This window comes from Megalops cyprinoides, chromosome 12, assembly GCF_013368585.1.
Source record: "Megalops cyprinoides isolate fMegCyp1 chromosome 12, fMegCyp1.pri, whole genome shotgun sequence".
In the NCBI taxonomy this organism is placed as follows: domain Eukaryota; kingdom Metazoa; phylum Chordata; class Actinopteri; order Elopiformes; family Megalopidae; genus Megalops; species Megalops cyprinoides.
The window spans coordinates 5,915,246-5,942,851 of NC_050594.1; the positions used below are offsets into that span (position 1 = coordinate 5,915,246).

The window sequence follows — 27,606 nt, forward strand, 5'->3', positions numbered from 1 at the left end:
TCTCTTTATAAATAAAAGCTTCCTATCTCACTTTTCTCTTTACCATTTCTCACAAATGGCAGCAAAAAAAGCATCCTACCAGCCAACTAACGTAACAGCAGGTGGGCCTACAAGGCAAAAGATGAAATGTAAATCAATTTCTCTGGACACCAAAATGTAGATTTGCAGAGCTGAGTGAAGTACTTCAGGGTAGCACATCTGAAATTGAAAACTTCATCTGAGAATACCAATTACTTGATTTATCTAAATCTAAGGGCATAACACAGTAAAGGTATACGCCACTGTAGGTCACAAATACTGACATTTCCTTGGTCCTGTCAGGAAACCAGACCTGTCAATCAGATTCAGCTGAACCAATCGCTTGAATACCATTGTCCATCCAAAGAGAAAAGGATAAGAAACTGCCAATGTCACAGCATGCATCTCCTTGTAGCGCAAAACCAGAAAAACCGAAAAAGACTGTCATCAAGATTAGGCACCAATTATCGCACACAGCTCTACTAACTGAACCGAGGTCAGTTATTTTTCTGCAGTTCAACAATGCCCCAGCACATGTAACATTTTGTTACACTGAAGCTCCTGCTTTCCTGGAATACTGGTTCACAGATGGGCATGACGAACTGCACTCCAGCACCATCCCGTGTCCTTCTGCAAACGTCAGCTGAGGGGGGGTGAGTAATTCGCCACTGTGCAGCCCCCACCTGTGTGATTCACAACAGCCACCGTTCACCAGCAAAGCCACTGCGCACCCAGCCAAGGTGGAGAGGGGAGAGATTTATTTAGCCAGCTAAAAAACCGAGCCAGGATGCAGGGGAACTCCCTACGCACTGCGGTGATGCGGCAGGATGTCTAACGACCACAGAGGTGAGTCAGGGCTTCAATTTAGCGTCACGTCTGAAAGACGACACTTCCTACCCCGCGGTGTTCACAGAGCATCAGCCACATGAACATCGAGGCACAAAGGCAATGTACAGCTCAGCCCACCGGGACATGGGAGACTGTGCCTCCTGATAGGAGCAGCAAGGGCTGCGGTAACCGCTTCATGTGCACGATAACGTAAAGCTTGTGTGTTCTCTAGTGCCTCAGAATCATTAGGCCCGACGCCTTTTCAGGCAAAATGTAAAGGAAGTGTAAAGGAAGCAAGCTCACGCAAGAGGAGAACCAGGAAAACAAGAAATGTCACCGTCTGGCCACCAGTGCCAAAAGCTCTTTGCCTTCCTTTACAATCACAAGAGTGTTTCATGTTCCTCTGAGAAACTTTTAAGGTAGTCTTTCTCACTTCACAAGCGTTACTAAAGCTGGAACAAAGAGTGCACATTATCACAGACGGTCAGCAACAGAGGTCTACTGGCAAAAATGCTTGCTCAGCCCCACCCATCGAGTCTGATGAGCCATACCTCACATTCACCCAAGCAGTTGTGTTGTACCAAATGACAGTATTACTACTACAGAATCAATGCAAGTATGAAACAACAACTTTATTCAAATGTTTTTCATTTTATGCTTGTTTAATCATTCTCACTCCTTAATTGTTTTCATTGTAAGTAAATGACAGTGGAACCACTGGCACCCTACAAGCTAACATATCCAACATGAGCAGAACTGCGTTAACCGAAAACTGAACTGAAACAAATGTTTAGTGGATACCAGCGACACGTTGCACTTAAGAGGCTCATATTGCGGGATTCCGTATGGTGACATCATCTAACAGTTTATTGGCTGAAAAGCTTTATTGGTAAACAAGGTCACACAAAGGCCTGAAGGGTCCAAAAGGACTAATTTGCACTTTTTTGCCTTTCAATGAAGGTGTAGCCTACATTTTATCGATTTACATTTATGAGATGGTGTACTGACAACTACAAACATACACAGCACACATTTTGCATACATTGAATACATAACTAAATAAACTGACAGATTTTCAATGCAAGTAATATGTTCTAATTCAACCCCATGACAGGAGTTACATGCATGTGTTAGGCTCACCTAACCACAACAACAACTGCCCTCAACGAGGAGCCCTAAATTTGACTAGCGCAGTCTTCTGACACACTCCCAGCCAGTGGCTATCCATTCACGGTACAAGCCACACAACGCACCACAGTGAAGTGGATGCCCACTGAAGGATCGACGCTATGAGACGGGCGTAATGAGGAAACCCTGGCTGACTTACCCTCCCCTACAGCAAAGCTAATTTGTTTTCCGCTGCTGGGTACTCCTAGTCCCTGTCAGCTAATTACACGGCCGGTTTTGAACCCTGGCTCAGCCCGCATTCAAGTTGAGCACCTTGCCAACCAAGCCACTAGTACGGCTAAAAGCAGAGTTTCAAAATACGATACATGGAAAGAGCTGACAGCAAAGGGATGTTCACCCTCCGCTCAGCAATTAATGGTAATGATACCCTTAAAAAACATCCAACCTATGCAACAATCAAATTCATCGATTCTCTTTTTGTGTGTCCTGTTTATGACCTGTACATCGATTGCTACTGTCAATTTGCCTCCCTTCATCTATATACATTCACACAGGAATGCCAAACCCATTAACACATTCTGAAAAGCTGCCATTAGCTCGCCTGACATCACAGAGGTTCGAAAGTCAACTGAAAACCCTTATAAAACCTTACAGGGGGAATATTTGCCCCTCGGGAAAGCTCCGACTACATCTGTTAAGACGATTGCAGCACTTGGATTTCGCACATTTAATAGGCTACGTGTTGTGAAATGTAACTGAAATGTCCTCGGCTCTGTATGCACAGCTGAACTCCTTGGGTACGCAAACCTAGGTCGCCCGTCGTAATTTTTGTGGGGGTTTTTTCTGCACCGGGATGAATGCCACATATGCAGCCACACTGTGGTTTGTGCTCCAGATGTGTTGTAATCGGTCTGAAGTGGGCAAATCTGAACAAAACAGCAGCTCTGGTGGCAAAAAAAAAAAAACGACAGACGTGGACAATCAAGTTCAAATGTTTAAGAAAGCACAATTGCTCTGGTGACGCCTTAGTTAGCACAGAACAGAGAGATTAAGGAACAATTTAAGAAACTCTTTAAGACAAAAAGAAATAAAGGTACTTGTCCAGATGATGGTGCTAATGACGGTGACTAATACCACAGATGCATGGGGAAATCCTTTGATACCAGGGAGGGAAACACGGTGGAGGACACAAAATTACGGCGAAGGGCACATGATCTCAGCAGCGTCCTCATTAACAAAGCCAGGCATCACTGAATCCAACTTGTGTAGATGATTTATGAGCACCATTCCTTGGGGAATGAGGTCTTGATGGTGACTGTTTAACATTTTCATTTAAGTCTACTGCGTCTACTTTTTGCCTGTGAGTTTCCAAGACTGCATCTGCACCCTGGTTTTCCATTTTCGAATCGCTGTCCCTCCCGAACCCCTCCCCCACCCCGACTCTGTTGTCCAAAAACAAACATATAAAAAAATTTTTAAAAAGGACTGGAAAAATGACAGTGCCATAACTTCTCATAGATCTGCTGTATGAACTGGTTAAATTATAAAATAAAATATATGGATTATGTATTGTTTTATAAAATAAAAATCTAAAAAATAAATATGTTGATAAGTTGCTGCAACAAGCACTGCAGCGGAATCCTCCCTCACAGAGCAGCTTCTTCTTTGAAGCGCTGTATCTGCTTCTCCTTGGAGGGACTCGACAATCCACCTCCGTGCCCCCTCAGTTTATATTATTCTTCCAAAATCCTTGTCTCCACCAACAGGTTCAGCCAGAGCTCGACAAACACCTCCGCTAATTGCGACCTATAATCATTTTTAGCCTCGCAGCTTGTAACTGCCATTTCATAATAACCTGCTATTAACAGATGGACTGCATCTGAACAAACCTGTAAGTGCTCCAGTGCCGGGCCCTCAGCGGATTCACCCATCTGTTAAATCATTCAGACAGCTTTTTATACACGCTAACAAACACATACTAGTTCAACTATGTAATCCATACAGCTTCACAGAGTTCCAAGGGACACTGTAAATGATTGTATTTAATTACTACTGTCAACAGTGCTATCAACACAAAGTTTATTTCACTCCATGCTAAAAGTAAAAAGCCATTACTAACAAACTCTCGCAACCATAACTACTGCATGTGAGTCCCCAAAATACGTTAAAATGTTTCACAGTCAGAAACAGGTCTGTCAATCTGACTGCCTTACAGGAATACAGAAGTGACACCAATAAGAAAGAGAGGAAAAAAGATACAGTAATTCTAAGCAGGTGACTAACAAGAGGAACCATACACAATATACAAATAAGGGACACAGGATATGCTGGATAGCACCCAATAACCTGCAATAAGTCATCAGATCACCAGTTATCTCTAATCAGCTTTATTATCCAAACCACCCCCCCCCCCCCTGAGGCAAGTAACAAGTATCTTGTTACTTGCCTCAGTGACATTATGCCCAAGCATGACTTCAGTGTTTTGGAAATGTACAGGCTAGTTCAGTTCTTGTGAGACAATACCTATTTTGCATTTAACATACCATGACACAATATACTTGCTCTTTAATTTGTGCAGTCTATTTACAACCAACAGTGCAAGTGATGTGGACATATATAAATTCATAAAGAGCAAGATTTTATGGCAATCCTTCTGATTTCACGTGCATTAATATGATTTTCATTCCCACACAAAGGAAACCAGTGGTAATTTACTAAATCTTTTTTGTAAGCTACCTCATGAGTAATGCACATATATTAGCGGTACGGTGCCTGGTAAATCACTTACCCACAATCCTACCTCTGTGTCCAGGAAGTAACAGCTCAGAGGCGCAAGGATCCACTCAAACAACATCTACTGAAATATTACCAAGAAAAAAAAAAACACTTTTTCCTGTCCGCTCCCCGATGGGTCAAAAGCGCTGAGCAGTGGAATTTATGAATGGCCTAAGTGGGTTGGAGTCCCATGGCCGCAAAAGCCAAAACCCAGTCACAAAACCTGACGCCACTGGCAGGTTTCCGTCAGGTTCTGAAGAGCATAGGGAGAGCCGGAGTCATTCTTTGCACTGATATCAAATCCAGATGTCCATCCTTTCAGCTGAACTCCAAAGCAGGTGGAATATATACTGTAGCGCAACTGGTATGAACTCCACAGCAACACGGACCCTGGCAAACTCAGCTGCAATCAAGGGACTAGCACCACACACAGTAAAATGCAGAATCATGCTATACTGTAAATACCACCATTCGCTTTTAGCAGGGTGCGCTTACTCATGGCAATTTCTGCACAGATTTTTATATCGTCCATGTAAAAGCTGGACATTTGCTGAAGTGATTCAGTTTAGTCACTGTGCTCAGAGGTGAGGAACAGCACTGCCCCTGAATCGATTTCAAAGATGCAGCCCCTGATTACAGGTCTGCTGCTTCATGCCACCATCAGCGTTCAGATGTTGAAAAAAAACATTTCTGTACACATGTCACATGTGAAATGGCTGGAAATATTTTTACATCCAATCTGAATGAAAATCACCTGCTCACATGTGATAACATTCCAACATCTCTGGTCACGGCACACAACCGCTGTCAGGAAAAGGTTCCTGCTCACAATCTTCAGAACCGTTCAAACCTCAGATGCTCACGTTCTACCTCTGATCTAGGATTGAGTCAGAACTTGAAAATTACTGGAAAATTGAAGAAATACCATATATTATTACATCATCTATCGATCTATCTATATACATATATAAATTCTGACAGACAATTCAGACAGATGTATACTACTTCGGCCTACTCAATGCCTACTCAATGATGTCAGATGTCTGAACCTGCCCCTTTCTGGGACGCAAAGCACACTGCAATGGTGATTTCCGAAAAACGGGTGAAGAAAAACAATCATCGTGCCCGTATGGCAGCTCAATCACCCTGGCAACGCTTCGATGAGCGCCGTACGGCACTTCCCAATAACGCCCCGCTGCAGTGCGGGAAGTCTGCTTAGTCAGTGCTTAGTGGGTAAACAGCGCCCTTGCTCTGGCTTGAAATTCTTGCCCTCCTGCCAATAGGCTCCCAGCAAACCATCCAAAAAACAGCGCTCTGTGCACCAAACCCTGAGACTTGTTAGGGCATCAGCTGCACTCCAATCACAAAGTCCTTCATTTTTCACCTATTGGAGCAGTTAAGTCAGGATGGAATGAAATTATTTTTTTTAATAAGCACCTCTACCTCACTCGTTAATTCTAGCGCACTGTGCATTGGCGTGAAATAAATTAATGAATCCCGACAGCTCACCAGAGGTAATGCCACCAAAAGGGTTGCAGCAGTGATTGAGTGCCGCTGGTTTTCTCAGATTCCGTCACTGTACAGCACATCCCCCACAGGACAGGACACTGTAAGCATAGCCATTACCTCAGCACAGCTGCAGCTTCGACAAAGCTTAGAAACTTAATTAATTTCCCCTTTTAGCATCTCTTCCTTGCCACGTAGTTGTTGAATTCTCTGTCTGAGGCGCTAGATAAACAATGGCTCGCTGTAATATCCTTTGTTCTGAGCAGTCCTGATGGCATTCTGCAGGTCGTGTACCTATCCCTGACAAACACATCCAAAAATTCAGTTGTCAAGGTGGCAAACTTTCAGCCTCCTAATCTAGGCCGTCCTTGTACTGGAGGTGGGGTCTCTTTGGTGTGGAGTGAGTGGTGGGAAGAGTAATTTTTATTTGCCCCTACAACCCCCTGGGGGTGTCCTCACTCCTGCCTGAACAAAAAAATCCTACTACATCCTCTACTTCTATGATACAGTGCAAACGCTGTCTGAACAGTAACCCCTGGATTTAATGACAGGGGTCTACCAGCAGGGGGCAGTACTAGCAATATGAATATGTTTACCATTCCAGTTTTTCACAGCAAAGCGAGTTTTATTTACTTTCTGTAAACACGGGTGGTCACAGAAACTATGGAGGGACCGTGGATGTAAACTGCTGGAAAATGAACAGCATAAAGCCTGAAGCAGGCTTGCCGCCTGTTTTTGTTCAGGTTCAGGATGTTGCTAGACAGTCCCTGGCACTCACCAATATGGGGAGCGTGTGCTTTCAGTGTGTTTTATTGATTCCGCTGGTGCTTTTCTGATGGGACAAGCTTGCAAACCTCCTGGGGGTACCAGTACCATACCTCTCTCTCCTTTCAGAGTCACAATGAAATCCAGTCAGCCTCACCTGCAAATGCTTGGAGCCAGCTTACAAGGTAAAAGATCACAGCTTGCACTAACGGGGGGGGGGGGGGGGGGTCATTTTCACTGTTTCATCAGCCTCTGAAACTCAGAGCTGAACCCTGTGTAGGCCGATGATGAATCTGATGCACCTGGCTGCATCCTCATGGGAGGGGGCCTGTGTGCCATTCATTTCCTTTGGATCAGTGAGGTGCTGGATGGCTGTTGTGTGGCATTTCAGAAGCTGGATTGACAATAGGCTGCTCCCTTCCCCCTGGTGGCAAATTCAGCTCACTGTGCCAAGTGTCAACATCCACAGCAAAACCAGGGACCAGACAGCGCTTACTCATTTGAAAAAAGTTCCACAATTTCTCTGATCTCAGACGATAAAAAAAATCACTTCAGTACATCCCCTCCACTCACACCTCCTGGCAGCAGCATACCTATATGCTCTGTGTGTGTTTCTACCAATGCATTTTTAAACTCTCCGTTATTCAACACTTCTGGTCTAATCGCGCTGAACGTTTTAACGAAGACTTGCATCACCTCTCTTAAAAACCACTGGTTAAAAGTTGTCAGTGTCAATATTTCCTGATGTGCCATCTGCGGTCATTTCTCACTTGTTCTCAATAGCTCAATTCTTAGATATCAAAACTGGGAATAAAAAATGCACAATTACTGTACTCAGAACAGTCTGATTTACCTAAACCACATGTTGGTCTCGACTGTGATACACTCTGATGAAAGGCACCACAGCACAGATGAAATGCTGCCCAACATATGGTTCAAATGAATCAGAAACTGCTTGGATCAGAGCAGTAAGTGTGTAATTTTTTTCTGCTCAGTTCTTACATCTAGCCACTGAAATGGGCATCATCAGAAACGCAGCTTTGAAGCGCATACCTTGGTCCGTTTCGTTTGTATCAATTTAACACTGCTGTAATGCCTTCATTCAAGTGAGGCCCCCATGCATTTCTGACATGTCTGTCCCCCAGCCAGTTCCTCAGTGACTTCCAAATCACCATTAGAAAGTTGTACAACATCAGACACACTAGCGCTCAAATCAACTACAACAGAACAAGCTGAACAAAGCTCAGTCTCTCAATGTGGTATGTTACTGCCGAGTAAGAATTGAATGCATTAAATGGCAGATGCTTTTGAGAAAACTTTTGCAAGGCTAATTTTGTTCAGAGGCCTGTGCCATGTTTCTTGTTTCAACAAGTGCCGCCATGGCGTACTTGCCGTGGGGTGGGTAAGCCGTGGCATGACATCAATAGGGAAGTGCCTATCCTCCAATTGGTGCCCAATTCGCTGTGGTGCACTGTGGGACTTGTAGTGCAAAATATAGGCGTTGGCTGCAAGAAAATGTATCAGAGAATTATATCTGCTCTTCTTCAGAAGGTTTTCAAGGTGAGACAAATCTAATGTGCAACTGGCAATTCCAAAATGAGTTTCATAAAAGGGAAAAAAAATCATTTAAAAATAAGTAAAAAGCATTTTGATCCCAACAAGTCATCCACGATCACTTTCCAAAATATGAAATGTTGGCTGAACTCAAACATCACTTATACACGCGGGACATGAAGTACAGAAAAACATGGAAGTTACCTTGAAGATAAACACAGATCGCAAAGCATTGGATGACATAACGTTATGTCACTAATGTGCTTATTTACCTTTGTGAAGAATAAAAAGGGAAAAGGCTTTCCTTCTTGAAGAATGGTCCATTATCCAACTAGAAACAGTTCGAAACTTGTATAACAGCATTCCAAGAAAGATTAAAGCTGTTCAGAAGACAAACGGTGGATCAACTCCTTATTATTTAAAAATTATTCATATATTGTCTGGTGTTTCCATTGTTTTGTCTGTCCTTCTTTAAGACAACAAGTGACAAACAGCAGCTGGAGTACATGTCAAACCACAACCATCTCCCATTCAAACCAGAATGATCTGAACAAAACCATTTCACAGTTTTTGTTTCTCAAATCAACCTCAACCTTTTCAACACTTACAAATTTTTCCACCAAGCCTGTCTTATTTTGCCACACATTTTTGAAAATTAAGAAATGGACACCTGTTCCTAAAAACCCAAACACTGAAAATGAATGAATAGCATGAACAAACAAAGACTCAGTATGCAATATAGACTACAGTGTTGAATGAATACAATTAGAGAAAAGTTATGAGATGTTACATTTCTGAAAATATGTTATTCAAAATAACAAATGTGTCCCAAAGGCAGCATGCTTAACTTTAAATTAAGGCATTGCTTCACTGATTTTCCCTTGTCATACTAACCATGCAAACACTGTGTTCCCACAAATGTTCAAACCAGAGTGTTTGATAAAGGCATAAATTACAGTATTCCATTCTGTGGTTATACCATGTTCAACGCAAACTTGGAGGCCATAAAAGAATATTTTCAATGGGAACCCCACCAGGCTTCCACTGTCATCTGATAATAGTTTCTTTAATGAAATCATTTGTGACATAAGACCACAATAATACACCATCTAACATATTTGGGTTTGGAAAAGTCAGAACTGAAACTTATTTATGGTTGAATTGGGACTGTGACACTATCAAAATGAGCAAACATCTCCACCTGCATACATAGCAACCCTCTTGGAACACAATTATGGGACCCTTACAAAAGCCTGCAAGCTGTTTTATTTAGGTAACATTTAGTCAGTGAACGGATCAGTTAATTCCAAGAAATTCAGCTTATTCATGTAGTTTATTATTTACAGTGATGGCAGCATCTTCTTTTAAATTCATTGTTTAATATCACAAAGGTCCCTGTTACCACTCCTGTCAGTAACAAAGCTACCTTTAATGCCATAATACACCTTATGACACGTTACCCCTTTTCAACCGCATATTTTGGAAGGTTTGATCACCAGATAATATTTTGACTGCATCAACAGATAAACTCATGTTGAATCTATGTTGACAATACAACGTTCATTCAGGTTACTAACTTTGAACTACAAACTAATTTTGAACATTTTATTTGACATAACTTTAACCAGTAAAATGTCATTATTCTAACATCTTTAATACGTGTTTACAATGCGCAGTGCTTCCAAAGGTTTTGTTAAGCAATTAAATTGAATTTAGGAGTCACATATTTGGCTATTTTTTAAAACGCATATAAGATTCTGTGATTCCATGACAAACGATGAGTGAAAACACGACGCACCCCCAAAAACAATAGTAGTAGTTAAAAGAACGAGTAGCCCCTACCTTTTGGTCCACTATTGAACAAACGAGGTCTTTGACAGCAGAAAGGGAGAGATCGTGCGCCTCCAGGTTAACCGTCTCCCTAGTGAGTCCGATCTGGAGAAGGAAGGAGACTCCGTGAAAGGAGCCGCGGGAGTGGGTCGGACTTGGAGCGCTTAGGCTACCGTTGGACAGTCTACTGTAAAGTGTCGCCGGTGGGCTCGGGGACGGCGAAGGGGTTGGCGGAGCAGCTGGATGATGAGAATGAGAATATGCTTTAGGTAAGGACGAAGGAGATGAACTACTGCAGGCAGACATTGGGTTTCTTCCTAATATTGAGATGATCACTGTGTAAAAAATGGTTCCTTTTACGATTGCACTAATGCGTGGAAATAGGAACGCTGGAGTTCTATGATAATAACATCAGATTTGACTGTTTTGACTAGCACCATTTATTCCACTCACTCGGCGAAATGCAAGTTTTGAGTGCGCACAAATCGAATCGACGCCCTGGCTTATGGACAGCGTCGTTTCCTTTTCATGGAGAAACAAGTTACATTTTATTTCTAGGATCACAAAATTTCCGGATGACAATGAGTTTTGTACATTTCTTCGACGCCCAAGTGCGCTTTAAAGTCAGTGAGAAACGCCTGTTGATCCCGACGTCATCTTTTTCCAACTGTTCAGTCCACTCATCCGTTGAAAATTCAATGACACGTGTACAAACAAACAGAAGAAATCCTTTAACAACCCTCCAGCACTCGAGAAATTGAGTGTTCTGGACTCCGGTTCCAGATTCCGTCGGAGTTTCTTCACAGCGCCGTTTGATGCAGCCTGCACACGCCCGCCGTCCTATATCAACCGCCGGAAATCTGGCAACAAACATACGTTCATGAGCAGAAATTAGTTATTGCATTCGCAGACTGCTTTCATGAAGTCATTTCAATGAACTGTATTACGAAACGGAACACGTAAAGTGTGTGATGTGTTTAATAGTTAAATTTAGACTCTCGTAGGCTACGTGTTATTCTAACACATTGCTGACACTACTGTTTATTTAAAAACACAACTAACGTTAACAATAAAATAAATATCTCCCCTCATTGTAATTGCACTTTTGAAATTTCATTGTATAGTTCCACTTATTGGACAAACAAGACCAGGTATATGTAAAGAGATCAAAGAGACAAATGAGTATCAGCAGTGCCTATTAAAATAGAGTGCAACAGATCAAATGTTTTCCTTAATAAACACATGCCATATGAACCTTTTATTCGCATAAACATTTGTGAGTGATTATTTTTTTTTCTTTTGACTATATTACAAAAACGTGGGAAATGTCTCAAGTTAACCCCTTTTCCTAAAATGAAAAAATAACCTTACTCCACGAAACCTCGTCAGTGAAACCCACGTAGTCTATGCCAGATGCAAAACTGAAAACCGCAACGTCGCTACTCAGTATTTGCGGCTATTCGAGGGGTATTATGTTTCAGTAATAACAAATTTGAAAATTCGTAAAAACAAAAATCATTGGAGGTGAACATGAGGCCACTGAAGTTAACGCACATGTCCCACAGTTAGTAAATTGGCAAGTTTCAAACCAATAACACTGTTTACATCTTATATCACACTGTTTTCTAATCGGTAATTCAACCTGGTTCACAGATTGTCTCTCGCAGTTACAATGCACATCTTGCATACGGACACATCTGGATCCTCCCATTTTCAATAAGACAGCGGGCTAGCTAGTTGGCAAAGTCGCTGAGTCCACGCATGCCAGCAAAAAGTTAAAGTATATAATATATGATTCTTTGTGCATGACTTGTAACAAGCGTCAACAGCGTAATTCCAACATTGTTTGGCGAGAGCATCAGAAATACCTTACCTTGGCGTCCTCCAAAGGGCGGGTTTGTTTCCCTGGCAAAAAGAGGGTTGCAGAAAGTTCTAATTCCAGCAATCACCAGAAAAAGAGAATTGCAGAACTCCTCCACATTGTTTTTTGCTAAAGGAATGGTTCAGGTATTTCCTAAAACCTCGTATCACTTGGAATACTGGAGACCAGATCATATTCCCAACTTCAGCCGTCTTTTGAAACTTTCTCTTCTATTCGCACCTAGTCAGCTAGTTCATGCGCATCTTATTATCTGTCCAGTTGTGACTGCTCCCCCTTCCTCCAGTTTTAATGGTGGAGAAAAGCACCCTGGGACGTGGAGTTCAGTCATGTGTTTTTCAAGAGCCGTATGGCGGCAGTACCAAGACAAATAAACTACAACCCCCAGAAGCCATGGCACCTTAGGGACTTATGTTGTGTGGTGCGCATGCCCATTTCTAACGTTATTTTCCGTTATTTGCTCCAAGGCGTCAAATTGTGTATGTTGTGTTTGCGACCCCTAATGGTTTAGTTTAAACTGCAGAAATGAGGGCAAAATGATAGGAGTTATCTAAGTGATCCAATTTTTCCAGTTGCCGGAAGCATTTGTTGTTTGACTGGCAATTCAACTCTTGCGTCGTGACTTCATGAGGGTAGCTTACTAGATAACGTTAGCTAAACCAATGCATACAAATACGACAAAAAACTTCTCCGATGCATGCACAGAAAACTTAATAGACAACAAAATAAATCTGCCTGTAAGATTAGCAGGCACTATAACCTTTAACAGGCCATTGCTCCGAACAGCTGAAACTAACCACTGAAATGTAGGCTACCTGTTATTTTCCATAAATTAGTCCACTTTTATTCGTGGTTCACTATTCACAAAGTTATAAGTGGAAAGTAGATTGACTTTCTCCATCGCACGTAGCCATGTTACCATAGAAGCTTGCTACTCACTGCTCAAGCAAAATGCCAAGCATGAAAATTTGATTTGATTTTTTGAAATGGTTCGATAGGTATCATGTACTCCGAGGTTAATTTAATCAAACAAAAAGTAATGTATTTGTCCACTTCTGACGTTCAGTACAAAGTTGTACACGTTCTTTGATTGTCATGGTCTTTTAAGTTAGAGGATCCACTTACAGTGCATAAAATCAGTAGTAACATATTCCATTTGCTTAAACAACAAAGAGAGACATTCAAGACAGTTATCTACAAGTTTAAAAATGCAATATAAAATAGCAAATATTAAATATGACAGCTGGTGATGGTGAAACTGTTGCATGTAGGATGTGGTAGTCTGCTAATAAAATATAATGTTATCAGTGATGTGAAAAGCATGTGAAGAAATAAATGGATTTACGACAAAGACTAGCAGTTCGGAAGTTGTACAGCTACAGACAGCTCAGGAAGTAGGCTAACTGCTCAGCTGACAGTACGAAAAAAGTAAGAAAGTGAGAGACCGTGTGCACAGGCTACAGCATTTTAGTCTTAGTCTATCTGATGAGCAGAGACTATGGATAGGCCAAGGAAGGCGGAATTACTGTGGTGAAGGTGATATGCCTTCCTCATCGGCCTCATTTTCGTAGGGTTTTTATGGAATACGACTACATCCCGCTGCAGTTAGTTGTGTCCATACCGCCCCCCACCGTCTCCACTTGACGCGTTTGCCCCTCTGCGCAGACGCCCACTACCCAAAAGCTGCGTGAGGTGCGTCGTTCTTTTGCAGAAACAGAACGGGATAATCACGGCTCTGCTGAATCAGCCGTCGCAAGGGCGAACTTCAGTTTGGGAGAATTGTTATAGCAGGGATAAAACATTGGAAACTTAATTAGTATGACGCTTTTAAAATGAGATGAATTGTACAAACTTCGCTTTCGTGAGAGGAAGTTATGAAGACAGTGGCGACCACAATATTTCCTGAGGAGGAAAGGACTTTGGAGATTAGGATAGTACACTATATGCTCTCTCCTCCGTTAAATCCACGTGACGTCTTCAGGGCCGGCAATTAACAAGCGCACATTGTGTGAAGAGAAACGTGTCCTAATTTAGCATGCATTATTCCGTGAATGTTTTATACTGGTATTACAAATTCCTTATCCTTCCACAGTGAAGCACATCCCTGACACCCACTACCAATAATCTTTGAAGAACCATCACAGGATCCAAAACCTCCTTGTGGCGGTGTTTAGCTGGACAGTCATCCCAGTTTACACTAGGTGAATTTTATTACTGGGGGCCAGCACAGAAGAACTAGTGACAGGAGTGGACGTGGCTGATCTGAGGTCAGGGGAGTGTGTTTCACAAGCACAAACCATTCAGCAGTATAGTAGTCAGCTCCATCACAGCTTTTCCACAGTATGTTTCCTTGCATATTACACATGACTCTGCACTGGTTTGCACTGACAGTCCTCTGAAAGTCAATGCACAGCCAAGCAGTACTTATTGTACAGTTTATATTCAACATCATTTTCAATTAATACAAATAAGGTGAACAGATGTAGAATGTTGTTCCAGTGTGTGTACAGATGTCGAGTTTTCTCAAGCCGCATTTTAGAATGTGCTACTTCATACTCTCATGGAAAATATCTAGCCAATTCCACTTACTCCACACAATACAAAAAGGCTTGTATATTGCGTATATTTAATATGTTCTTGTTTACCTTGCTTAAACTCTGTGATTAAATACTAAAGAAAACAGCAGATATGCCTACACATTCACATTGTGGAAGCTCTACCAACTGGTACGTGAAAGTGCCGTAGTGCAGTTTTTTCTTTTCATTATTTTTATGTTTTTGCCAATCCTCACTGTGCTATTTAGAATAGGAACATTTCCATTCACCCATGTTTCCCAATTTACAAAGTTATAAGGCACTCTGAAAATACCCTCACCTCCATAATTATAAATTAGAGGCAGAACGGCAATGACTGAAATTGTAGCTAAACAACTGTTGGACCATTTTATTGTCAAGTGAAATATCTTGTTAATCTGAGTACTCCGTACACATGATGTTTGCTTTCATTTTGTATCGCACTGCTGCAGAAAAACTGTCCTGGGTAAATCCACTCATTTTGTCACAAACAATACAAGACTGCACTTTCAAATCAGCACTGTGTATGAGGAATGCAACAATACAGATAGCTTCCATTGCATATTCCCCGTGTTAACAACCTTGGAGTTAAAAGGCTGGGATTACCGCTAACAAGAGAGAACTTGTAGGTCCATGAACAGTCATTACCAGACTTCTAAGTTGAACATGTAAGAGTAAACTGGGTTGAAGACTAACCGCTGGGAGAGTGTAGGTCCTTAATATGGACTAAAATATGTAAATATAGACAAGCTTGAAGCCATTCGAGTTAGTACTGTGGGAAGGACGGATCGATCTTCTGGGCCCATGCCATCAGTCCTCCACGGATGTCTTTGGCAGCGATGCACTCCAACTCTGAACCGGACATTTGCTGCAGGACTTGGACTGCCTTCTGGGAGTCATTGCCCATCTTGCAGATCACATACACTGCAGGCAAGCGAGGATGTTGAAAAAACAAAGGACCATACTGCTTGCACAACACCATGTCATTATGGGGACAGATTGCATAAATTGTACATAAAAAAAAATCACCTTCTGCTACACATGGTGCATGCACTAAGCATAGCAAACAAAGTCTGTGCTGATGAACCACAAAGCAAATGCGTTATGATAACTGCGTAACTCTAGATGCGGACACGGCTTTGCTAGCAGCCGCCGTGTCTCTCTGCCAACTTAAAATAACAACTTTAACTTGAACCACAGCTGACAGGACCATTGAAATGTACCATTCAAACACAATGTGTCGTTTCATGCAATTACTTTGGATTCTGAGAACTTTGGGTTTATGTAATTGTCATAGTAAGGATCACTTGTGACATTTACAAGTTTTGTGCTTGAATAGTTCACATTTACAGACAATAGTTAATATTTACAAAGCAGCAACGTGTGAAGAGTTCAATAAGTGCTCGTTGGCTATGATACTGTATGGTTAGCTATGTAATAATGTTCACATTATATAATCATTTCTATTGTAAGGACAGGTGTTGTCAGTTACTTGTGATGTAGTGATTTGTAGGCATTTTAAACAGTTTAGACACTGATTTTACAACCTCTTTTCCTTGTCAATCCATCTTGAATTTGACCTGCCATGTGACCTGGGTAATGTCTGAGTCCACGGTACTGTACTTTTGAGTTGGACATCGCATCGCTTACTAGCTACAGTGTTGTGAAACAGACAAGAATAACAGCAAGATGCTTTATCAGTGAGAGTGTTAGATCATATGGAGCCTCCACAGCAGTTAATCTTTCTCCTCCAGGAGTGGGAAGTATGTCTTTATGTGGATGTGTATTTATGTACAAGTTTTAAGTTCATACATGAGCTTTCTTAGTTTTCATATCAATTAGTTACACTACTGTAACATCTGGGTGTACAGTATTGCTGTTTTGCAGCTTATATCCAGCTATTCCTTTTTCCCTTCAGCATATTCTGCCTTTGCTAAATCAACTGAACTAAGAAACTGTACGAAACTGCTTAAAAGCGAGAACAGTTGATTTCAAAAAAATAGTCAGAGCTATTTTTGTCCCTGCTAGAGGCTTTCAGTGTCAACAGACAAGAGGTGAGTGAATTTATTCAAACTGCAGGTGGTAGCTGGGATTGAGTGTTTCCCTATGCATGCTGTTCACATGCAAACTAATTATACCGCTGTGCAATATAATTATGACACAGCACAACACTAATGAAGATACTCTCTGTGAGATATTCATGCAATGTATATCTGATGCTTGAGTCTGGCCTCTTCCAAGGTGTTCCTCAAACTATTGTTCCTATTAAAAGGTTCACCTGGGCCTGCAAACTTGTGTATTCAAAACCTTTCTAAAAATAGTAAATTAAAAATACTCATTATTAATAAAACAGCCGAACATGTGCTGCAATTATGCTAAGATTATAATCTTGATTATTCAACAGCAAGCCAGCTGTTGGAGAAGCCAGGTAAGACATTTTTGTATTGGAAAAGCATCGCCTGGCAACCGCGTCACCTCGATGCGGTCATTGGACGTCCGAAAAACCTGGCCATGAAGCGTCGCACAGCCACAAAGACTTAATTAGTCGGAGGAAACTCGGATTACGCGTTTTGAGCTCACGGTCTGTTGCCGAACCGTAGTCTGACCGCGGAACAACGCTAGCGACTCGTCCGTGAAAATACCGGTCATTGTGCGCACATGATCAAGTCGCTTAACATGCGGCCGCAGTCATACGCATGATTACGTGTCTGCGTCCTGCACGGTTCCGAGCCTCCGCGACACCACCGCTTCTACGCTCTGGCGCTCATTCGTGAGGGCAGAAAAAAGATGCGCCCTCGGGTTACATTGTTCACAACCGACGACCTTGGCAAATTCAGCCAGGACCTTGTTTTTATGGAACCTCAACGCTGAACTTAAACTTTTAATAACAAAGCTCAATAGCCTACTGTCCGACGACAATTAAAGGAAATAACGCGTTTGCTCAGGGCATGTCTATTTTTACGTCTATTTTGTATCGTCGTATTTTGTGCAAAAAAAAACTTTTTTCATCACTTTTGTTTCCTTCCTGGAAACATTTTTTGTTTCCAATTTTCTGTATCCTTACAAGATATTGTTTGATGTATTTTTACACTTCTAGAACTACAAAGTCAACTGCAATGATCCAAGACACCAAAAGACTTTGTGCTCACGAAAATATATTATCTTTCATGCAGATACTTCATGACACGACAACATTCCAGGCTGAGTAATGTCCCCGCAGAGGTCAGCGCCCTTGTGCAACTTACCTGGAACGTGGGATTCTACCTTCATCTGCTGTTCTGTCTCTGTTATCTTCTCTTGTAACAGTCTAACATGTTCAGGTTTCCTGTCCTCTAAGCTGGCCAGAGGAATGGCTACAAACTTTATAGGAAAATCGAACAAGCTCCCGACCTATTTCAGTAAGGGACTATGTCACAAAGGGGGAGAGAATAATGTAGTATGTCCTCTTAGATGTAGGAGCACTTGTCCAGCACAGAAAAACAAATGGCATGGAAAGAACAGTGTGACGTGCCTCTTGTTCACATACGTTTGAATGCAGTATCAGGTAGGACACCAACAGGAAAGGATACTGAGAGAAAAGGGCAACCGGCAGATGTCGACCTCCACTAGGGGGCGCACATCCAGTAGGAGGTGAGGACTACCCCCATCCACAATCTCTTTGTACTCCTGCATAAAACGAAAGGTTTAAAAACAATCATGAGGCACCATGGGGCATCTTAGGTTTTGTTTTGGTCTTCCGCTACCACACCTCTAATCCCGTTTTTTGGAAGACAGCTTTCTCAGTACTATTTACAATTCAGACCCATAACAATCCCTTTAATGTCAGTGAAAGAAACAGAATTCAGTGTAATCCTGCCACTCATACACGCCAAACAAGTATATTAATAAACCAGTTGTTCCCCCTATGTCTTTGCCCACCCTGATACCCATAACCTCAACCCAATTCCAGCATAACACTTCCCAGCAGGTCAGCTCTGAGGCACTAAGCATTCTGAATTACTGAGGACTAGCCATTTATTTTTACTTGCTGCTGAGTAACCCTAAAATCGATGCTAACAGGATATCAGGAAATTAAAACAAATTGGTATACCATACCTGGACAGATATTCTCTGTTCTTTAGAGAGAAGGCACAGTCTTCGGCACTGGAAAATCCCGCGTTAGAAAACATAGGAAATTACAAATATACAGAGAAAATATTATGCATCATCAAATTTCTACTTCAGTGAGGGAAAAAACAACATTACGTGACCAATATTTTACCAAACACATCTGCAGAAACGCTGGTTAACACACGTGTTAATTGGGTTCAGTGCTGGGGGAATCACTGGGGGCAATTCAGGGCCCTTGTGGGAGAAGACCCAACCCCAAACACACACACTGACCCCTCCCCGCAGAAAAACAAAGAAAGGCTGTTTGTAGGGTCAAGGGAGATGCACGCTTCTCAGAAAACCGGTCGGCCATTTTGATCTAGATCACTATATCTACCCATGATCGCTAGTCAACTGACTCAACACACAGCGATCCCAGGCCAGATTGTTACTTCAGAGGACTCTGACTGATATTAACCCCTGGACCCATGCAAATGCCAAAGCAGCCAGCTGCAGGGAGCAGGGCAATTGAAAAGTGGCTTCTTGTTCTAGTCCTCAGTGAAGCAGGAACCATGTAAAACAGTGGTTTTGAGACTGGTGACAGTACCCTTTCTGAAATTTCAGATAACAAAATTAACTATGCTGGGGTGCAATCATCAGGGATTGCCTTTAGTTTATTGTGAAGACTTGAAGTAGAGAGAAATATCAAGCAATACACTATTTTACAAATGTAAAACAGAAGACTTATTGCAATGCAGTACTTAATAAAAAATTGACAGTTTATTCTGCTTCAAGGGAATACAAGAATATTTTCTGAAGAATAAATAAAAAATAATAAATGCCCTTCCTTTCAAACACTGCACATCTGTGAACACAGAGGATTTCACACTGCCATCTGCTGGTCCGTAACTGAACTGCAGGGCATTTCCCCCTCTGTCTAGTCCTCACAATTACTCGTTTCACATGCTCACAACCAGCACAATATCAGTCGATCACACAATGCATATTCTTCATTTCAGATTTATGTGGAACAGCTATTTCACTGAATATCTCAACTGGAGAGGCTTATCTGTCAAAATGAAAATCAGTGGAAACGTATAAATCAAGGCAGTCAGAGGAAGGAAACTCATCGATTTGAGTCAGCACTATGCACAGATCAGTACAGCAGATAGAAGTGTTTACAGCAAATGCTGCTTTGCTACCATTGTTTTTGATCAGTACTGCGTTATGCTAAGTGGCAGACTCGGGGACCGTTTGGCTCAAATCACCGCCTGAACCGCTGCTGCTTCAAAAGAGGAATTGTGATCCTCCCTGCAACAAAGGCGCTTCTTATCCTCATCAAGGACGAGAAGAGCAAACAAGCTAATAATGTGAGAAATCCTGGAACTCGGAGTACCACGGAGAACGCCGCGCTTAGCGCCCGCTGACGAGCGCCACATTCCACATTAGGGCCCTGAGCGCGCGTGACTGGAAGCCATTCTGATTACGCAACACCCCCGTTTCAATACCGATCACGGGAAGCAAAGCACAGCTGGGCATCAAAGCTGTGAGCTACAATGGAGGGTTAAAAGCATTTAGGTTACAGAATCTCCTTGGAGGATGAAAGTGTACCAAAGGCAATGGAGTCGGCAGACATGACGGGAAAACGAGCTAAAATCACTGGATGGCATTGGAGGTCGATCCCCTTCTCACCACAGATGGACTGTTATGACCACACATTGAGCTGCTGTGTTCTTTCCATCCTCAGTCACAGAGTTTTCAGTTGGTATCAGGTGGTTCTAACACCATCTGCAATTAAAATGCATCCTTGTGGATGCTCTCTTCGTCCTTATGGATGTTCTCTTCTAGACCACACCCCTTCAGAAATGTTCATAATCAGCCAGCCAATCAGAACACTAGTAGCTTCAACAATGGCACAGACAGAATTTTCCATGCAGAACAATCCAAGCTGATTATCTGGGCCAAAGGTTAAGATCCCCCTCCATCCCCCAATTACCCTCACGACCTCTGACCTTGTCTGTTGCCGCGGAGCCGCAGAACTTCTCGTAGTCCTGCAGGCTTGTCACGGTGGGGTTCTCCCCGCACACGGCACAACCCGCCTGCTGTGGCCGGAGCCGGATCGAGCGGAACCGGGCCTCCTGGGCGTCCAGCATCAGCAGCTGCTGCCTGCAGGAAGCTGGCACAGACCATGAAGGAAAACCGCTGACACCGACAGCCAATCAGATTCACTTAAGTGTGTCACGCCTATGGCTGCCGTGACATGCCACCCTCATGGTAGCCAGGTGCAGAACATACCAGGGGGGTTTATTGGGGAACAGTGTATGAGCCAAGCTGCAAGCCATTGTGTGAATTTTATTGATTTATATAAAGGTATAATGCTGTTCACATCAAACTCACATGTCCAATGACTTTTCAACGACTTTTTAAGAAGAAGAATAAGATTATCAGTAATTACTTTTAATGCTGCCACAATGGGATTCCATCAACAACTCTTGAAGACCTTTGAGAGAAAACACTTTGTGGTTTTGACATTACTGACAAAATGCTTTGTGTCTGGTACCAAATGTCAACCTTCAGTGACTTTTGGTAACCAACTACCTCGCCAACCAGTTTGTTAGCAACATCAGCACACCATTATTTCTGAACGTGGTGATAATACATCAAAATGGAGACTGAGCTGGGTAAATGTATCAAAGCAATGAGAGGCCAATATATATGATGAGAAAAAGAGACAATTCTGAAGTCCAAGAACCCTAAACAGATGGTCACCGACCACTCAGTGAGGTAAAAACACATGCAAAATGAAGTTATGCAACTTTTTGTACAGTACAATAGTCATTCAACTAGCATAGCACATTAGTCAAGAGTCAGACATTTTGGAAGCCAAAGGGTTAAAAATGATTTTTTTTTCCTTCTTTTGCTTCTTGGATGTTTTATCAGATGGGCAAGATCAAGAAAAAAAAACACTTTTTCCTTCCAGGCACTCTACCACAAAGGCCTTTTGAAACTGTGACTCCTTCATGCACCGATTCCACTCTTAAAGGGGGCGCTTGTTTGTGGCAGCAGCGGATTTGTGATGCTTGCGTGAGACTAAACGCACTGGGGGTGGGGAGGAATGGGGGGGCGAGTGGTTTGGCCCTTACTGGAAAGGATACACCCTTGTCCGGAGGCAATCTTCAGGACCTCCAAAGCTTGAAGGCAGCCCATGATCCCTGGCACTGAGATGAAAGTGATAATAAAATCAGTTCATTCGCTGTCCTCCATAACACAGCCCCTGGCGTTCCAGGCCGTCTCCCGTTCCCCCCTCATTCTCTACACATTGCACGCTCAGACATCCATGTTCCAGTTGTTTGTTTGAGCCGGTAATGGATTTTGGTCCATTTACCGCTAAATTCGAAATCAATTCAGTTAACACAGAACCCAGTATCACTGGCGCAAACTGAGGAGGTGGTGTGGGGGTGCTGATAAATGAACTGAGGCTCATAAATCAAGAAGCTGTCAGAGATATTCATCTTTCATTGGGTTTTGTCTGTGCAAGAAATGGCTTTGAATCCGTTTTATACTAAATTAGAGCGGCAATGCAGAGCACAGTAATACTGGGCCAGCAGTGTAATGTAGCAGTAATGGAACTGGGCTCATGAACCAGTAGGTGGCATGTTTCAATCCCAGGTGGGGCAATGCAGGTTTACCCAGCAAGGTGTGTAACCTGAATAGCTTCAGTAAAAATGCAGTAAATGGAAAGCATGTGAAGTTTCTCTGGGTATTGGGGGGTCGGATTAGCAAGTGACCCTTAACCTTGAGTAATAAGCAAGAAGCCGGAATGTGATAATGCAACACTGCATTCTTCTTACAGCTGCAGAGCAAAGCTCTCTCATGCTTTTTCCCCTCTAGGAAACCGTGTCTTTTTGGACGTGTCAGTTGTACATTAGGCTCGTTTGCCTCAGCAACCCTACACAGTGCAAGACAGCGAATTAGGCAGCGTTTGGTGGAGAGAGACTATTCCACCGATTCCATACAGGCAATTCACAGGCACCTGGCGAATAACAGGGTGGTGAGACATGGAAACCCTGGCCGACATGCTCACCCTTTCTCTGGAGGAATTAAATCCATGAATAGGAATTCACTGAGCTCACAAGCTAACCAGGGAACCCGCCAACAAGGGAGCTAATCCGGGGACGAGTGAACCACGGGAGGACTCACCTACACCCAGGACACCCCCATCAGAGCAGTTGGTCACTGTTTCGGCGGGCGGGGGTACAGGGTACAAGCACCTGTAGCAGGGTCCTCCGAGGTAGTTATACACTGTGAGCTGGGGACGGAGCAGAGAAGGCCAACACCAACAGTGAAGCGATGAATGAGGCAGGCTTCATGAAAGACATAACACATGGAGGCAACATGTGCAGGCAGTCACTGACTTGTGCGAGCCAATCAATACACTCTGCTCTCCAGAGCAATCAATGAGTCACTAATACCACATGATAGCTCCAGAGCCTCACTTGTCTATCACTCGTTAACAAATCACAAGTAATAAACTCAACAAAAACATCATGACAGGGTCAGCCGGTCATCATCTTGCTGGCTGCCATTTAACTTTTTGACATAATGTCAATCTCTAAATCCCGTGCTCTGATTGGATGAGGAGGTGATAATGGGAAATGGCGGGGGTGGGGTTTTGCCACGGCTCAGGTGACCTTACCTGTCCCTCCATCCGCAGAGCGCTGGCCGACACCAGGGGCTTGCCGCTCAGAACGCAGGCATCGTTCACCAGATAGCGAGTAGGCACGTTGTCCGAACAGTCCGCCACAATGTCGTACATGAGGGGGAACTGCGTCAAGGAAAATTAAACAACACAACAAAATCTTCAAAGCTGCCCTTAAAAGGGACAGCAACGTGACGTGGTTTCTACCATTAAAAGTGTCCTGGAATCATCTAATTCAAAACTAAAGTGGAAGAAAGTATTTGGCTTAACATGCCAAGAATTTATAAATCAATCTTGTAAGAACTATGAGTGATACTGGGACATTCAAATGAACACATACCCAGGAGATCCTTTTCAAACATTCACTTTTCCAGATACTTCAAATCTAAAAAGAAATGATAATTGCTAGCTAAACTGCTGGTACTTCCTTCCATAGTAAAGCCCAAGGTGCATTTTCAATCTTCAATTCTTTGAATACTTCTAATGTTTTCAGATCCTGGGCTCCAATATACAGTGCAGCCTTTTGCAGGAACCAGACTCTGATTCAGAAACGATCCTATGAGCATTTAATGAACATGGAGCTGCTGAACGGCTGTCTATCTCAGTAACACTGCCTCTTTGGTGAAGCGCTTGAGGTCAGATGTACATTCTACAACAAAAAGAAGTAGTAGTTGCATTCTGTTCCAAACCCAAAATCACATGGAACATCTATGCAAAAACAAAGCTGGCTTTCCCATGAATATACAATCTACACGTCCTTACACCCTCTGAAAGAGAAATTTCTGTTATGTAATAAAAAAAAAACAGTTTTGTAACATGGTCATATGAGCCAAACGTTAGCTTTTGTATGTGACTCTTAGTGACAAATATTACATTTTTTTAGGGGAATAAGGGAGTGAGGTCTGCCTTTGGCCAAGGCTGTGGGTTTGGGGCCGGCCGGACACACAAGGAGGATACTGTTGGATGAGCTGGAGGGCGTTCTCATGAGAGAGCTGCAAGCGATAGGGAACACACTGCACCGTCGGATTCAGTCTGGGGGAATGGAGCAGAGAGAAACGCCGTCATTTGGTTTAAAGGAGAACTCAAGCCCAATATATCAACTGTAAGTTTTGTGATACGTATCCAGCGCTTACTCCGCCGAGCACTCCAAACTATATCCTGCAAGTCTCGAACCCGCTCCCTCTCCTCGAGCCACGCCATTACTACACCACGTGGCACCACGCTTTACTCCTTGAGCAACCTGCGACAGGAACAGCTGAGACTACACCCAGCATCCTCTATACCAGTTCACAGTACCTTCTAACGGCCTGAGCTGCAGACAGGGCTTTGGGCTGCCCCCTAGTGTCCTCCCCATGAAGTACCTGTCTGTGCAGGTTACTGAGCTCCACCTCGTCATAGTCCAGCAGGCCCAGACGCCCTGTGGGCAGAGGAAAGATCGCATGTTCTGCACCCAGGCATCGCACAGACATGGTCTTTCGTTGTCTTGATGCATGGATGGAGTGGGAGTGTGACAAAGTGTGTGAATGGACTTTGTAAACTGCATGTTGTAGATATGAATCATGAATGGGTTTCTCTTGATGTGTCCTTAAGCAAGACGATTAACCCGATTCATTCCGCTCTGGAGACGTTGCATATACAGTACATCTCTTATAAATACACACATTTACATTTATTTGTGTGAGTTCACATGGATTGGAATGTCTGTTAAAACACTGAAAAGTAAAATAATTTAAGTTGTATGCCTGCCTAAGTTTTCCAATAATCTGTCACCCATGATTAAATTGATTTAGATATGCTCAGGTTAAATTAATCGGTGTTTGGGTGGTAAATAGTGCCATCTGCTGGTAAAAACTGGTCCTGGACAGAAATGAGAATGGTTGCGTGTTGGTGTTCCTTGTACAGTAAATGTTAGTGAAATAAATATAACCAAAATAATCATATAAATACAAATCTGTTTCTGAATGTGTCTTGGAACACACAGATTCATCTAAAGAATAGATAAAATAATAATATGTGATAAAAAACACATATTGGAAAACTGCATAATGCTTGAGGTGCACTGAAAGACATTTCAAACTGTCCTGACATCTTGAAAGAAAAAGATGAGGGGGGCTTATATAAATGTGGTTTCTGTTTCTCTGGGCAGCTGTTTGGCCATGCAGACAGTCTCCTGAGGAGCTGGAATGTTGGGTTGACGTGGATATTTTTCTAAAAACGTCCCCATTACATAGTTAACCAGTCAGCTTGCTAATAATTATAGCTTGTAAGACTGGTTCACATCACAACAAACATGATCAGAGGTTGCTAGCAGGCCACAGGCCACTTCATACAATTAGGGATAGAAGTTATCGTGATTGTTGGTGCAGCAGCTAGTCGGCTGTGTTGGTTATATGGTAACACTTGTCAGGTTCAGGTTTAAGCTGTGCATCAACAGAAAAATAGTAAGGGCACATATACTTTGATGAACCACTTTATTCCTTTTCTTCAGTTAAAAAAGACCAGCTTTAGTTACAACCACATGTACACTTTAATTTAAAATTTCATCCACTCTTCCATGTGCTGCCATTCAAAATCTGACAAAATTGGTGTGGTTTGATGACTAACTGTGCTGTTCTTGCAGTAGTAGGATTCTTATGTAGTGCTTTTGTTTGGGAGCGTTTAGACATCCAGGTTTCTCAAGAGGTACTTACCAATACCTGCAGCAGCCAGATACTGTGCAAGAGGACATCCCAATCCCCCACATCCTACCACAAGAACTGAGGTCTGGGCCAGTTTCAGCTGCCCTGGAGACGGAGACACGCATGATCAACTCCACAGCACCAGCGCGTTTGAGGTTTTATTAATCAAATTCTGTGGTTATCAATCAAGTACTCCCTGGCATATTACGAACTGTCATATTTTCGCATTACGTTAGCCGGCGAGTATCACGGTTCGGGAGGCCATTTCATTCACAAATTGACTGACTGTGGGTGTGTCTACAGGTGGGTCACCAGTACTGTCCGAATGTGCATTGGTCTAGTCTGTAGGATTAACTCCATGTTACTGTGTTTTAGTAAAGTCACCGTACCTTGCACACCAAACTCAGGAAGAAGAAGTTGCCTGCTGTATCGCATGATGTCTTCGTTGGACAGTGTCTCCTTCGCTTTCAGAGGCGCTAAGGCTGTAACTTTCTCTTGGACCTCAATCAGTGAATTACTGTCCCCGGTTAACTGGCGCAAGTTCAGACGCACAAGAGGACGAAATGAAAGAAAGAGAAAGAGCAATAGGTTCAAAGTGAACGATGCTGACGCGTTTATCTTCCACTTAAAACCCGAGAGTAGATACTGGATGAGCATTTGCTAGTTAGCTAGCCATTTAGTAAGCTACTTTCGTATATATTGCAAGAGAGATATCCATATCTGTGTTAGTGGATGTTGAGCTTTCTATGTGCCAAAGCGTTAGCTGACTGAATGAACACTTGTAAATAATGTTAGACAGAGAAGCACAGTATGGTCAAGATGTCAGATAGGCAGCTGCAGCATCTCAATAGAGCACATATAGTGAAATTAATTTGAAATACCGTCTGTAATTTTGCAAGTTTCTCCTTTAAAGCAGCGATCTCCTTATCTTTCTCCATCAGTCGTTCTTTCAGGCTGATAACCTCTGCATCCATAGCTAACTGTCCTGCAATGCGTTTCCCTGAGAATAACAAAAAACTATAAAAGTTGCTAGCAAGATAATTTGTCAAGCACAGGCAAATCCGTACTTCCTGGACTACACTGTTGACCCATGTGGGATGTAACCACGTGAATGCAGAGTGGCAATGTCGTTTGTTACGTCTTCTTCGCCATCTTCTGTTAAGGTTTGCTGGGACAAACTTCATATTGGGAAATGCTGCCATCTGCTGTAGCGGAATGCGCCATAAGTGGGACAGCGCTCAAAAACAATACACCGCCAGATGCTACCGAAACAGTAGTCCAAAA

The 27,606-nt window shown here is 42.7% G+C and overlaps 2 protein-coding genes across 3 annotated transcripts in view; both read right to left on the reverse strand.

The window, feature by feature from the left end:
• The window catches only part of prkd3 (protein kinase D3), a 68,141-nt gene extending 57,222 nt beyond the window's left edge, over nt 1-10,919 (reverse strand). Inside the window, exons 1-2 of one of the 2 annotated variants that reach the window (XM_036542037.1) lie at nt 10,858-10,919; nt 10,417-10,643 (exon numbers count right to left, since the gene is read on the reverse strand). Coding sequence is in view for 1 of the 2 variants with exons in the window: in XM_036542036.1 (XP_036397929.1) it covers nt 10,417-10,710 (294 nt within the window). In the remaining variant the exon portion in view is untranslated. Of the gene's footprint in view, nt 1-10,416; nt 10,806-10,857 lie in introns of those variants that run through there. The other variant, XM_036542036.1, reaches the window with a different exon arrangement.
• A 3,865-nt stretch (nt 10,920-14,784) lies between these two features.
• On the reverse strand, nt 14,785-27,392 carry mocs3 (molybdenum cofactor synthesis 3). The gene is made up of 13 exons (XM_036542560.1): nt 27,204-27,392; nt 26,712-26,853; nt 26,335-26,427; nt 24,941-25,061; nt 24,589-24,676; nt 23,642-23,770; nt 23,146-23,254; nt 22,101-22,163; nt 20,958-21,121; nt 18,952-18,999; nt 18,426-18,522; nt 18,102-18,209; nt 14,785-15,780 (listed from the first exon to the last, which is right to left on the reverse strand). The coding sequence occupies exons 1-13, from the start codon at nt 27,294-27,296 to the stop codon at nt 15,623-15,625; spliced, it is 1,413 nt and encodes a 470-aa protein (XP_036398453.1). The 5' UTR covers nt 27,297-27,392; the 3' UTR covers nt 14,785-15,622.
• Between the last annotated feature and the right edge of the window lie 214 nt (nt 27,393-27,606).

What these genes read in the sequence shown, in the direction of transcription:
- mocs3 (XM_036542560.1), bottom strand. Translation starts at nt 27,296, where the DNA reads ATGGATGCAGAGGTTATCAGCCTGAAAGAACGACTGATGGAGAAAGAT. An exon ending in TCCTGAGTTTGGTGTGCAAG is followed by an intron (nt 26,428 to 26,711) that starts GTACGGTGACTT and finishes CTCCGTCTCCAG; the next exon opens with GGCAGCTGAAACTGGCCCAG. An exon ending in GCTCCGCGGCAACAGACAAG is followed by an intron (nt 19,000 to 20,957) that starts GTCAGAGGTCGT and finishes GGGATTTTCCAG; the next exon opens with TGCCGAAGACTGTGCCTTCT.